The 13,224-nt window shown below is 41.3% G+C and overlaps 1 protein-coding gene across 3 annotated transcripts in view; it reads right to left on the reverse strand.

Moving 5' to 3' along the window:
• Nucleotides 1-13,224, reverse strand: part of LOC135263670 (actin-binding LIM protein 3-like) — a 90,110-nt gene that overhangs the window by 39,038 nt on the left and 37,848 nt on the right. For all 3 annotated transcript variants that reach the window (XM_064351969.1, XM_064351966.1, XM_064351968.1), the window contains exon 3: nt 1,673-1,856. In XM_064351969.1, coding sequence (XP_064208039.1) covers nt 1,673-1,856 — 184 coding nt within the window. The remainder of the gene's footprint in view (nt 1-1,672; nt 1,857-13,224) is intronic.

Consider the following 13,224-nt stretch of genomic DNA (forward strand, 5'->3'; position numbering starts at 1 on the left):
TAACTCACCTGGTGTCCCAGGTAAAAATCAGTCCTGATTGGAGGGTAATAATGAAAACCAGCAGTGCTACTGGCCTCATGGGCCAGAACTGAGTATTCCTGATGTAGGTTCATGGCAGTGGGTGATTGCTTAAGGTCTGACATCACATGTGATTAGAAGGTTCTTAACTGAACATTCTAATGCTGATGTAATAATCACTACTGGTAACTGAAAGTAACGGAGTTCTAGAACACTGGCTCAGGATTTTGATTGATTTCAAAAAACACATTCCAAAAAACTCTCTCTTCAAATGGGTTAAGGGCCAGACAGGACATGTGGTGAGGTAGCCAGTGAACCATACCAGGAGTGTGAGCTTCACAGACGATCATCTTATGATCTTTATTTGTAGGGATGAACTCATTGCTTCTTTGTGTTTCTACATAACAAGCCTCTGTATCTGCCTGTCCCTGAATGCCCCTTTCTAATGTGCTTCAAATGACTAATGACTGCGCATGAATAACGCATTGGATGTTGAGCCCTTGAGCATAAACACATCCCTATGATCATGACATTATAGGTCAGCCCAGTGAGGGATGTGGGTGTGTAAGTGTGTGTGTGTCTGTGTGTGTGGAGGGGGGGGGGTTTGGAAATGACCCTCAACCCTCACCACAACAGCAGACCCAGGCCTTCAACAGAGCCCTCTTTTAGGAGCAGAGCACAGGAATGTTTGATGACAAAAGCAGGCCACTCAGCCAGTCAGCCACTGTCTAGTACAGCGTCAGGGATGATCTGGAACACCCGACCGCCCGGGGGGGCGGAAAGCTTTAACACGCGTTAACAGCTCTCTTTGCCCCTCAGGGCTGTTTAAAGAGGGAATGTTTCCATAGGGGCCCCCCGTCACATGTTTAAGTCAGCAGGAGCGAAGTGTCACCGTGTCATCAGTAAGAACCCTGCGCGCCCATGGGACATGGGGGGCACGAGACCCGCCCTGGAAGCGTTTCACCAAAAGGCACCCCTGTTGGCCTCTTCATTTAACACGTAGTCATAGCTACAGCAGCTCACAAAACAAAGCATATGTGAGCGTATGTAGGTGACTGGGCCCAGTGGAAAGTTGCACAAAGACCAGCAGCACCACAGAGCAAGACACGGAATATCCCATTCAGAATATTCCATTCGCAAAGTACTGTTAGCTTCAGTTCACCCTTTAGTCTAAGGTGCATGATCACAGACATGCGATTAGAATGTTCTCAACTGAACGATTCTAATGCTGATGTCACAATCACTGCTGGTATTTGAAAGCAATGTTCCAGAACACCAAAAGAACATTCCAAAGAACATTCCAAAGAACCTACTCTTCAAAGAGTTAGCTAAAAAAATACCCAAGTCACTCCATGGATGAATGAATGAATGAATCACTGCATTTATATAGCACTTTTCCGAACACTCAAAGTGCTTTACAGTGATGAGTGGGAACTCACCTCACCCACCGCTAATGTGTAGCGCACTGCTGGGTGATGCACGGCAGCCATTTTGCGCCAGGGCGGTCACCACACGCTGCATTACCTGCAGACGCTGCAGACAAAGCAGTTGGGGTGGTAGGTGCGGCCCAGGGCGGAAACCACCTCCCCACCTGGGACAAGACCGGGCTGGGAGGAGACTGACTGATTGATTGACAGCTCGGGTGCGCGCGTACCTGCAGACGCTGCAGACGAAGCAGTTGGGGTGGTAGGTGCGGCCCAGCGCGGAGACCACCTCGCCCGTGATGAAGTCCCCGCAGCTGTCGCACCGCGTGCCGTACAGGCGCTGGTAGTCCGCCGTGCAGATGTACTCGCCCTTCTTCTGGAAGAATCCGGAGAGCGCCAGGTCGCAGCCGCAAACTGCGGACACAGGCGGAGGACAAGGGAGAGAGAGAGGTCACGGGACGGGGTCAAAGAATCAGGCTCCTGCGTTAGGGAGCGGGGGATTTATGAACCAGTTCAAGCTGTTTCCCAGCTAACCAATGATATTTCAAGAACCCTGAGGAATATTCTAATTTCTTTTTATTTTTCAGAAGTTTTGTCAAAGCAACAGAGAAGCATTCAATACACATTTCATATACAACTACTAATCACACTATTATCATTTTGTCAAAATAAAGAATATTGAGCGCATGCGCCAGAATATAAGGATTTTAATGCCAGATTCCTTTAATACAGTTAACTAAACTTTCCATAAATTTACAGGTATAGCATTACAGAACAAGGTTTCAATGATTATGAAATGTGTTCAATTTACATGCACTGCTGCAGTAGGCTCAAGCATTATGCTTAGCTATAATGAAATAACTGAAATATAAAAACATGCAGTTTATTAGTATGTTGTGCTAACTGTAAGCATATGTTGCTTGTAGGCACTTTAACATCAATTAAGCTTGGAAATGCAGCTCAGCCAAAACGTAGGGGGAATAAAACCAGTTTGCAATGTTATCTTTCTGTGTGATTCTGTGACGTTATTTTTCAACTGTTTTATTTAATTCTGGAGTTGATTATTTTCATTTTACATGCTTTGAGGCAATTATTTTGCAATTATTTCGTTAAGAGTTCTGCAGTTAAGTAAAACATGGTTATTATGTTGTGATCCAGTGTAAAATACTTGCCTAATTAGATTAAGGTTCCAGTAATAATAGTCATTGGGATGAGTGAGACTAATATTCTCTCATCATGCTTCTACTGTATTATGTAAAATTATAATAATTATATATAACAGATTAGACACAGAGGAATCGGTTTTTGCTGGTGTGAACAGCATCTGTTGCGCAGAAATATTTATAAAGAAGAATGCACACAGGACATTCACAGGTATGGCAGTACTCTTCAACACAGACAAGCACCAGCATGCAAACCCACACAGACACACACACACACACACACACACACGCACCCATACCCATGCTCTCTCTCTCTCTCGCTCTCTCTCTCACACACACACACACACACACACACACACACATGCACCCATACCCACGCTCTCTCACTCTGTCTCTCTCTCTCTTGCTCTCTCTCTTTCACACACACACGCACACACACACACATGCAATCATACCCAGGCTCTTTCACTCTGTCTCTCTCTCTCTCTCTCTCTCTCTCTCTCTCACACACACACCACAGACACACACACACAAACCCACAGACACACGCACCCCATACCCACGCTCTCTCTCTCTCTCTCTCTCTCTCTCTCTCACACACACACACACACACACACGCACGCACACACACTAAAGTTGTTAATTCATACAGTGATGGAAGTGTGGTGAGAGACTGCTGCATGGGGATACTAATCTAAATAAAATAAGAGCTTCCACTGAGCACAGATCCACAGCACTTCAAGATATACTGTATAAATGAAATGGTGAAAAGACAAGACACTGTCTATTTACAGTTTTTCTGAATTGCTAAAACACTAAACGCCATTCTCTGAACCAAATGCTCAGTGGCCTAAACCCATTTGTCGAATCAATCACTCTTTTGGCAAAACCTTAAACAAGTTCAGGTAGTTAGACACCATTTGCAAATCTCATCCACTCTTTTTGCAAAGCTCTAAACACATTCTCACTCACTAAAACACATTTTGCACTGTGATGCACTTGTGTTGCAAAATGGTAAAGACGGGTGGCAAAAGTTAAACACAACTATAACACAGTTGTCATCAATTACACACAACAACTCGAAATTTTTCACACTTTTTTCTAATGATGTGATCAAACCAATTGTACAGGATATAAGCCAGTTCAGAGTGCACAGGTGGCACAGGTGCGTTGAATGCTGATACCAACAATGGATGGAAACAATCTGAGAGGCAGAGGAGGAAGAGTACATGTAAGAGGCGGTGGACGAGGAGGAAGAGTACGAGGACGAGGAAGAGCAAGACCAAGAACAGTAATTTCAGATGAAATTCGGGCAACTGTGATGGACCATGTTCTTGTTCATGGAATGACAATGAGGGTAGCAGGACAAAGAGTACAACCCAATTTGAGCAGATTCTCTGTGGCCACCATAATCAGGACATTCAGAGAACAGAACAGGTAATGGTTTCTTTTTACTGTATTTTGGTAATTGAAAGTTTACTGTATACATTTGATTCAGTACATCACTTTGTCAATAGAAATGGGACTGGGGAAAAAAAGTAAACCTTTCTTACCATACAACATTTTACATATAGACATAATGTCCATTACTATTTTTACTGTACGTATTTGTAAATGCATTTTCCCTTTTGTAGAATTGAAAGACTACCGCATGAGGGTGGAAGGACTGCTTTGTTCTCCCAACAGCAAGAGACTCTCATTGTTGATATGGTCCTTCAAAACAATGCCATCCGACTGTGTGAAATACAGCAAAGAGTTGTTTAAGACAATGTAAACTTTGAAGGAATCAACAGTGTCAGCCTTTCTACCATTGCCCGTGTCCTCCAACGCAACAGGGTACGCATGAAGCAAGTGTACAGAATATCCTTTGAGTGCAACTCAGAAAGGGTCAAAGATCTACGATATCAGTATGTGTAAGTAAGTGTACACTCAGACACTTTCAGCACTGATGCTTATGGTACAATTCTATGCTACTAGCCTACTGTTACTGTAAACTGCACTATATTGTAGTGTATGTAAATCAGGATTGCATACAAATACACTATTGCAGAAGTCTGTCTTTCTGTATCACTTAATAAATTTAATCTATTTTTATATATAGAGAGTGTTTGAATTGGATTCCATGGAAAGGCCCCATGAATACATTTTTGTCGATGAAGCAGGGTTCAATCTGATGAAGAGAAGGAGAGGCAGGAACATAATTGGCCAACGTGGCATTGTGGAAGTCCCTGGCCAGCGTGGTGGCAATGCCACTCTTTGTGCAGCCATAAGTAATCGGGGGGTTCTCCACCATCATGCAACCCTGGGGCCATATAACACCGAACATCTTCTTGCATTTCTGGGTGGTCTTCGGGATTTTTTGTTAGAGCGTGAGCACCAGGATCATCAGCAGGATCATCACCAGGCAGTGCATCCTGTCTATGTCGTGGTTTGGGACAATGTCAACTTTCACCGTGGTGTCCGGATACGTGAGTGGTTCAACATCAACCAGCGATTCATAAATGTTTGCCTTCCACCATACAGCCCTTTCCTCAACCCAATAGGAGAGTTTTTCTCTGCGTGGCGGTGGGAGGTCTATGACCGAAACCCATATACCAGGCAAAATCTCTTACAGGCAAGGGAATTGGCCTGTGGTGACATAGGTGTGGAGTGTTGTCAAGGCTGGATCCGGCACACCAGAGGGTTTTTCCCCCGTTGCCTGGCAAGGGACAACGTTGCATGTGATGGTGCATCCTCTGGCCGGACCCAGCACAAAGATGTGATGCTGAGGCAGAATGAATCTCCCATTGACTCTGATTTTGCAGTTGCACAACATTTTCGAGTGTACTGTAATGTGCTTTTCATTTACAGTTTTCTTTGTTCTTTGGGCTTACTGTATTTTTATGCAAGTGCTGAATATATAGACATTCAATACTGTATTACTTGCAGTACTTACAGTATACAATATATTCACTATACTAAGTTGTGATTTCTATACTTTTTTTATTGCAAAATGCATTTACTATATACAATAAACATTTTTTTTTCTGTAACTACATGCCCTGGATGCTGTGTTCTCAATTTTTTTGATGTAGTGTTAATGAATGCTCTGTACTGTTTATATATTGACTGGCTGTGTGTATGATCTGAAAGCATTGTTTGATTTTGAGCACAGATTACAGTTTTTTTCTCCATTCTATACACACAAAAGATGGAACTATGCACACAATTCTGAAAACTTGAAGCTCATGTATCAACAACAAGACTCTAGACTTCTAAACTCTAAGCACAATTCCACTGTTTTCACTCAAATAGAAATTCTAAATCACATGTTTGCAAAACTGTAAGCACAAATCTCATCATTTAGCACACTTAGTTCACCTGGAAAACACTGGCCTTCAAAATGCCACACCCTAATTACCAATTGGTCTCTGTACTGTGTTGGGGGAAAAAATGGCGCAGCATGGAGAACAGAGAGGAAGAGGAAGAGTGAGAGCAAGAAGAAGAGGAGTAGGAGGAAGAGGAAGGGGAAGGGGAAGGCGAGCCAATATTTCTAATGAAATCCGCGCAACTTTGGTTGACCATGTACTCAATCATGGCCTAACAATGATCGAAGCTGGGCAGCGAGTCCAGCCGAATTTGAGCCGCTTCATGGTAGCCTCAGTTATCCGGGCATTTAGAGATAAGAATAGGTAAGTAACCACTTCAGTAGTCTTCTATACTCTCTACAGTAATTACAGTAAGTAAACTTTATGGTTTCTATGGATATCTACAGTGCTTAGAGAAATGTATAGTGTAATGTTGTTTTGTCTTACATTTATGAAATGTGTGTAGCCTAAACTGTATATACTTTTCACATAATAGAAAGACGACCAGCAAGAGGTGGCAGAAGCCGGAAATTTACAGATGAGCAAGAAACCACCATAATCAACATGGTGTTGGCTAGTAAATATTTGCTTTGTTACCTTTTTTGTATTTGTGCACTGATTTCATCATTACATCCCCAGAAAGACAGTCGAAATATTTTCTTACTGTAGTGTTTTTCATTTTACTTATCAGTGCAATTACTGTATGAGATTTGCCAAAATAGGTAACATTCGTGTATTCTCAGAACTCTAACAATGTTGCAGTATCAACTATAAGTTTACAGTATGACCCTGGGGAGCTGGGTTGTGTTAATTGTTTAAACACGTTTTCTGAAATTATAACTCAATTTCTCAAAACTCTACACACAAAGCACAGCAACAGTTTACCTTTTGCCAAAACTACACAAATCTCTTGCAAAATGCATTCATGTATTCAAAATCATGGTCTCTCTTCTCAAAACTGACTTTTTCCATCAAAATGATCCACACAGGCCTCATATGAATAGGTCTTATGGAGCATTGATTTCACACTGGTGCGATAAATTTAAAAACACAACCACCAAAATACTGTATATATGTTTTGGCCTCATGAAGTCATGTTACATATTCAAGTGTATAAAATTCTGTAAAAATTGCTTATTTTTTCTCCTTTTTTGAAGTTTTAGTTTTCTTTTCGAGGGGCCCCAAAATAGGCTGCAATTTTACAGTAAATATAAAGACTGTTGCCATGATACAATACAGTAAATATATCATCATATAAATAGTGCATTTGCTAGGTAAACCTAATTCTAATTCAGTACAGTACAGCAAAGTGTGTGAACTGTTATCACTTTGAGTGTTGTTGTTATTGTGTATGATACAATGAACATTTACTGTATTGTCCTGCCAATGAGGTCCAGTTGGGCTGCACTCACAACCCAGGTTCCATCATGAGTCATACTGAACATTGTTAGAAGTGTTTTTTTCATTTTCCTTATCAGTGCAATTATGAGTTTTGCCAAAATAGATAACATTTGTGTCTTCTCAAAACTAGAACATGCTTAGACTGGTCAATGGATGTAATGATCTGTTATCATATATGAAATCAATGAACAAATTCAAAAAGGTAACAAAGCAAATCTTTATTTGTTACTGTAAAATAAGTCTTTGTTCAGCAGACTGCAAAAATAAAAATTGTAGTTTGTAGGCCTGCTGTAAAAAAAACAAACAAAAAACAAATACATGATCAACCAAAGTTGCACGTATTTCATTTGAAATATTAGCTTGTCTCCCTCTTCTTCGTCCACTTCATCCACCTTGTCCACCTCGTACACGTCCACCTCCTCCTCCTCTACCTCCACCTCTCTGTGCTGCGTGTTGCTCCATTGTTTTCCAACACAATAGAGGTCACCTGAGGTCTCTTTTATGCTCTGACAGATAATTGAAAAGTTTAGCCAATTGAGTTTGAGCAGGTGTGGCATGAGTGAGACCCATTGGTATTTAGAGTTTGGCATTTTAAGGCCAGTGTTTTCCATGTGAACAAACAAAGCTTGATTATGAAAATTGTGCTAAATTATGAAATTTTGTGAGTAGAGTTGTGCAAAAATGTGATTTAGAATTATTTCTATTCGAGTGAAAACAAAGGAATTGTGCTTAGAGTTTGCATAAATAGTCTTTGTTGTTGACACATGAGCTTCACGTTTTCACCATCGTGTGCATAGTTCCAGTTTTAATGTGTGAACATTTGAGAAAAACTGTAAACGATTGGGAAAAACTGTGAATGGTTTTGAGGCGATTGTTTGATTTTGCCAGAGGAAGAGTCAGGGGTTTTGTGAATGTAGTTTGAAGATTTGGTTTTGTGTTTTAAAGTTTTGAGAAAATGTGTGTAGGTTTCAAGAAATGTGTCTTAGCAATTGTGAAAAACTGTAAGACATCACTACTGTCGGTCGCGTACAGTTTGTTGTAAAATATGGCTATTACCACATTTTGCCATATTATATTGTCTTATGATTCATATGTTCCTTGTATCCATTTATTTTTCCCCTTTTATATTGATTAGTGCTGACTAAGGGAACTGAGGTTCACATGCTACTGAAACAGGTTTGACTCCCTTGCATCCTATTCATCATTTGAGTACTTTAGAATTCTTGAAAGAGAGAAAAAGAGAGCGGTGAAGGTCTGTGTATTTGTGTGTGTGTGTGTGTGTGCACTTGTGTGTCATCCATTCTCCACTCTCTCCAACACCCCAGACAAGGAGACATCAATGAGTGGGTTGTGAGCTATTAGAAATTTTATAATGACTAGAGAGGGAGTGTGGGAGGTAAAGAGAAAAAGAAAGAGATTTGGACAAGACATGCTGTCAAAGAAGAATAAGACAGGCTGGTGGACAAGAATGCTGTCATTAGCACACATACACTCCCTAATACTCCATGCAACATCAATTAATAGCCTACGCTCTGAATCCTAACAGGCCGGTGTAATGCCCAGCCCCTTGTAGACATGCTGTGATGTCATCGCCTGCCACGTCCTGACCCGACCCAACCAGACCAGACCAGACCAGACCATACAGCCCTGGCGCTGGACCACTGTTATGTCTGCGTGCGTATGGCCTGGCCAATCACCGTCACCAGATCGACAGCATGCTTCCTTACGCACCTCTGCGGGCGAGACAGTGGCTCTCAGCTTCTCACCTCAGACACATTATTATCTCTATAATCGGCTACCTAAGCTAAGTGAGGAGTAAGAACAAAAACACAGCAGTGTACAAATTTCATTATCAAAATAGATTCTTCTTCTTCTTCTTCTAATTCTTCTTCTTATTGTTATCATTATTATGGTATGAGTGTGAGTGGGTGTATTCCTGCCTCTCGCCCAATGCATGCTGGGATAGGAGCTGCAGCAGGGGGGCGCCACATAGGCAAGACATTCAGTCCAATTCAGTGACTTCATGTTTTTTGTCTCTATGGTTTACAGACTACTGCCAAGGGTTTCATTGCACTAACAGTATCTTTTACAGTGAAGTGCCAAAGTTAGCACTAACATAAATATCAGCTAAAAAAAAAACATACACACACGGTTATGAGACAATTTTTCAGGGCACAATATCAAGAGAAAGAGAACAAAAAACAAAGCTTGGGACAACGAGAGGTGCACCGCTCAGTATGACTTTGAAAGGGCCTTGTGGAACGCTCGCTAAACAGTCTAATAAATCACTTTTCCCCCCAGAAGGCTAAAGATTAATACTTGAGGGGAATAAGAAATGAATGAGCTTTCCAGCGCGAGCAAACGCCAGCCTGGACAATGACAAGTATGCATTAGCCAATCGGTGGGCAGGGAGAAGGAACATGCCCTGACACTGAAAGGTTTAAGGTCTTCAATCCCAGGTGGAACACTACTGTGGAATCCTTCAGGTAACATGATAAGCTGAATGGCTTCAGCAAAGCACACAGGCCTTCACAAGGATCATAAAGAAACTGCAGGTTATGTAAATATAGACTATCTGAAATTATATTACACTAAACTCCGAAAAGATTGTTTCTCCATCAGCTCTTTTAAACACGTAACTGACATCATTTCAGCACCTCCCAAAACAGCAGTGCAATCATTAATCTACGGTGAGACACCTTTGCTTAATCTTGTTATTTGCCACAATGACATTGCGATTCTTTTTTTTTTTTTTCGCGCCTTGTTTTCTTTTCTGTTCCTTGTCACACCACAGGAATGTAAAATGAATGGAAATCAATTTATCTGAGCAGGGCCCAAAACCAGCGCGTATCTCGTGTTAACAACATTTTATTTCCTGTATAAATAAATAAAAAAGTCTCTGTAAATGTCCCTGTGTAAAGGAGTAGGCTAGGATTTCTGTGCTAAGGATATAAAACCGGTGATGTGACTCAGTTTCAGACAATGACTGACAGGAGCACGCCCTTCTTCTTTTTTTTTTTTCCTTCAAAGTTCTTGGACAGTTGGAATGTTCAGAACAGCTGAGACCTGACAGGATCGTCAGAAGGTTAGAGTTCCAGGGGCCTGTCTGTTTTTAGGCCCTGATGTTTCTCCCCTCAGTAACAAAGTACTGAAATGTCATCGAATAATCACACACAAATTGCGTGAAAAGGGAATATTGACTTAATTGGCCACTGAAATCTAAACAGACATTCAATTACCATTCAAACTGCATTTAAGAAGTTTTCAGAGTATAAAGTATATAATAAAATGAAATAAAATGAAAAAACAGCCACAGAGACAAAAACTTGACATCCTAAAACATTTAAATTAATTGCACTCCTCTCTGGGGAAATACTTTTTCCTCTAGACATGCTATTTTAGTTTCAGTACAGGACAAAAAAGAAACCAAAGCCTTTGTTTGGGGGTGGAGTGGCACAAAATAGGATGTGGTTTGAGCCATTGTGTTTACTTTTACTTAATATATGACACTGTGTGGGAACCCTTCCTTTCCACACAAAGAAACAATGACCACTGCAGTCCGTTGGTGTAGCAAAAAAAAAAAAAAAACAATATTTAAGGAGGCTGGATTCCAACAGATGACATTTCCATTTTAATGTGCACAGCCTTGCAAAAACTAGACTAGAATCGGACTTCCGCTTCCTATTTGACCATCAGCTGTGAGACCTATTTATTGTCATTGGAGGGCCTTCGAGTTCTATGATTTTATATGACACACCATTATTATTATTATTATTATTATTATTATTATTATTATTATTATTAATAATAATAATAATAATAATAATAATAATAATAATAGTAATCATCATCATCATTAAAAGCATCATAATCATCATAAAAAGCATAATCATGATAATCCTGTTCTATTTAAAGCATTGTTAATTTCTCATAAATCAATATCACACGATGCTGTGTATCCATAAAGACTTGCATTATTAATCACCCAAACAAACCGTTGACAGAGTGAATAAAATTGGCACAGATGGGTGTGTGTGTGGCGGGGGCGGGGGGGACTTCTGTCATGATTATGAACATCAGAACACACAATCAGCCTCAGTCAGAAAATGGTTCAGTATCCCCAAACCCCCCTCACCCCCCACCCCCACCCATCCAGGTTCGGCCCTATCTGCAGAGAAGAAGACAGAGGGTATCATGGTCTTTGATACCCTCTAGTGATTCCTCCAAATCATATTTTAAATGCCATCAGCTGAAAGCCATACCCTGCTAAATATGGACTTCCTGGAACTGTGCACTGTGGGACCATGCAAAAGTATCTTAAGGTGAGCCAGTATGACACAGCTGAGAATCTCCAGCATGCAATGTGGCAGCAACAGAGAACTTAATTTAACCATTTAAGGTTTGAGATCACAAATATGTGATTAGAATGCTCTTAACTGAACATTCTAATGCCGATGTCACAATCATAAAGATTCTGATCACATGCAGATTCTTCCTGTACAACACCCGGAGAATCTGTCCCTTTCTCACCACCTACTCAACCCAGCTCCTGGTCCAAGCAATAGTACTGTCCCACCTGGACTACTGCAACTCTCTTCTGGCTGGCCTTCCAGCATCTGCCATCAGACCCCTGCAACTCATCCAGAATGCTGCAGCTCGTCTGGTCTTCAACCTCCCCAGACACTCCCACGTCACTCCCCTGCTCACTACCCTCCACTGGTTGCCTGTTATGGCTCGCATCAAATTCAAAACATTGGTCCTAGCATACCAGGCAGTCAAGGGGTCAGCCCCAGCATACCTCCACAAGATCTTCAAACCCTACATGCCAGCCAGACCCCTCCGTTCTGCTACCTCAGGACGCCTGGCACCTCCTCCTCTTCACACTTGTGCTTCCCGGTCACGTTTCTTGTCTGTTCTGGCTCCACGATGGTGGAATGGCCTTCCCGTGGAGATCAAAACAGCTGAGACCCTGATCGCCTTCAAGCGACGACTGAAGACTCACCTCTTCAGGTTGCACCTCTCCCCACCCTTCCCTACCTCCCTGTAGTCAAATTGGCTATGTAAGCTTAGGTATGTAGCTAGGTAAGCTGTTTATTTTTGTTTTAGTTATTGCACTCATGCCTACTTGTTTAATTATTGCTTGTATTATTTGCATAGACTGCTTTGCTGCTGCTTTTGTTTGTGTTGATCAGATTAACCTACAGGGTCCAAGTTAAACTACGCGGTCGCTCCCTGCACTTGGAACTGTACTTCCCTCCAGGGTTTTCCACACACTTGTCCCTGGTTACGGTTATACACTTTGTTGTACGTCTCACTGGATAAGAGCGTCTGCCAAATGCCTATAATGTAATAATGTAATCTCGGGTGCAATGGATTTCAAGAACACTGACATAATAATTTGAAGAAAAAAAAAAACAGTTCAAAGGGTTACGTTTAATATAAAATTATGACATGGGTAACAGTACACAAAAGTACATCATGATGTGAAAATTACAAAGTATTGTGGTTGCCACCATGCAGTCCAACACAAACAGGGTCTAATTAAAACTGCGAGTTCAGTTATATATATATTCTAAGCATTAATTTTTTTATGGCTGTAGTACTGAGACAGAATGTGTTCCTGCCCTTTCCTTATGAAACTATTGAATTAAATGGTTTGCTTACTAACAGGGTACTGGAAGTGCATTGTGGGAGTTACATGCAAATGACCCATTTCTGGTAATCCCAGAATGCAATAGTGGTTTATGACGGTTACAAAAAAGAAATCAGAGAACTGGAAGGATTCCCCTGCACCCCACAGCTGATATACAGGATCCTAATCCACTGGAAAACCCCCGTGTGGGCTGTGGATTACTGTGATATTATTGGGGT

This window comes from Anguilla rostrata, chromosome 9 (assembly GCF_018555375.3).
Source record: "Anguilla rostrata isolate EN2019 chromosome 9, ASM1855537v3, whole genome shotgun sequence".
In the NCBI taxonomy this organism is placed as follows: Eukaryota; Metazoa; Chordata; class Actinopteri; order Anguilliformes; family Anguillidae; genus Anguilla; species Anguilla rostrata.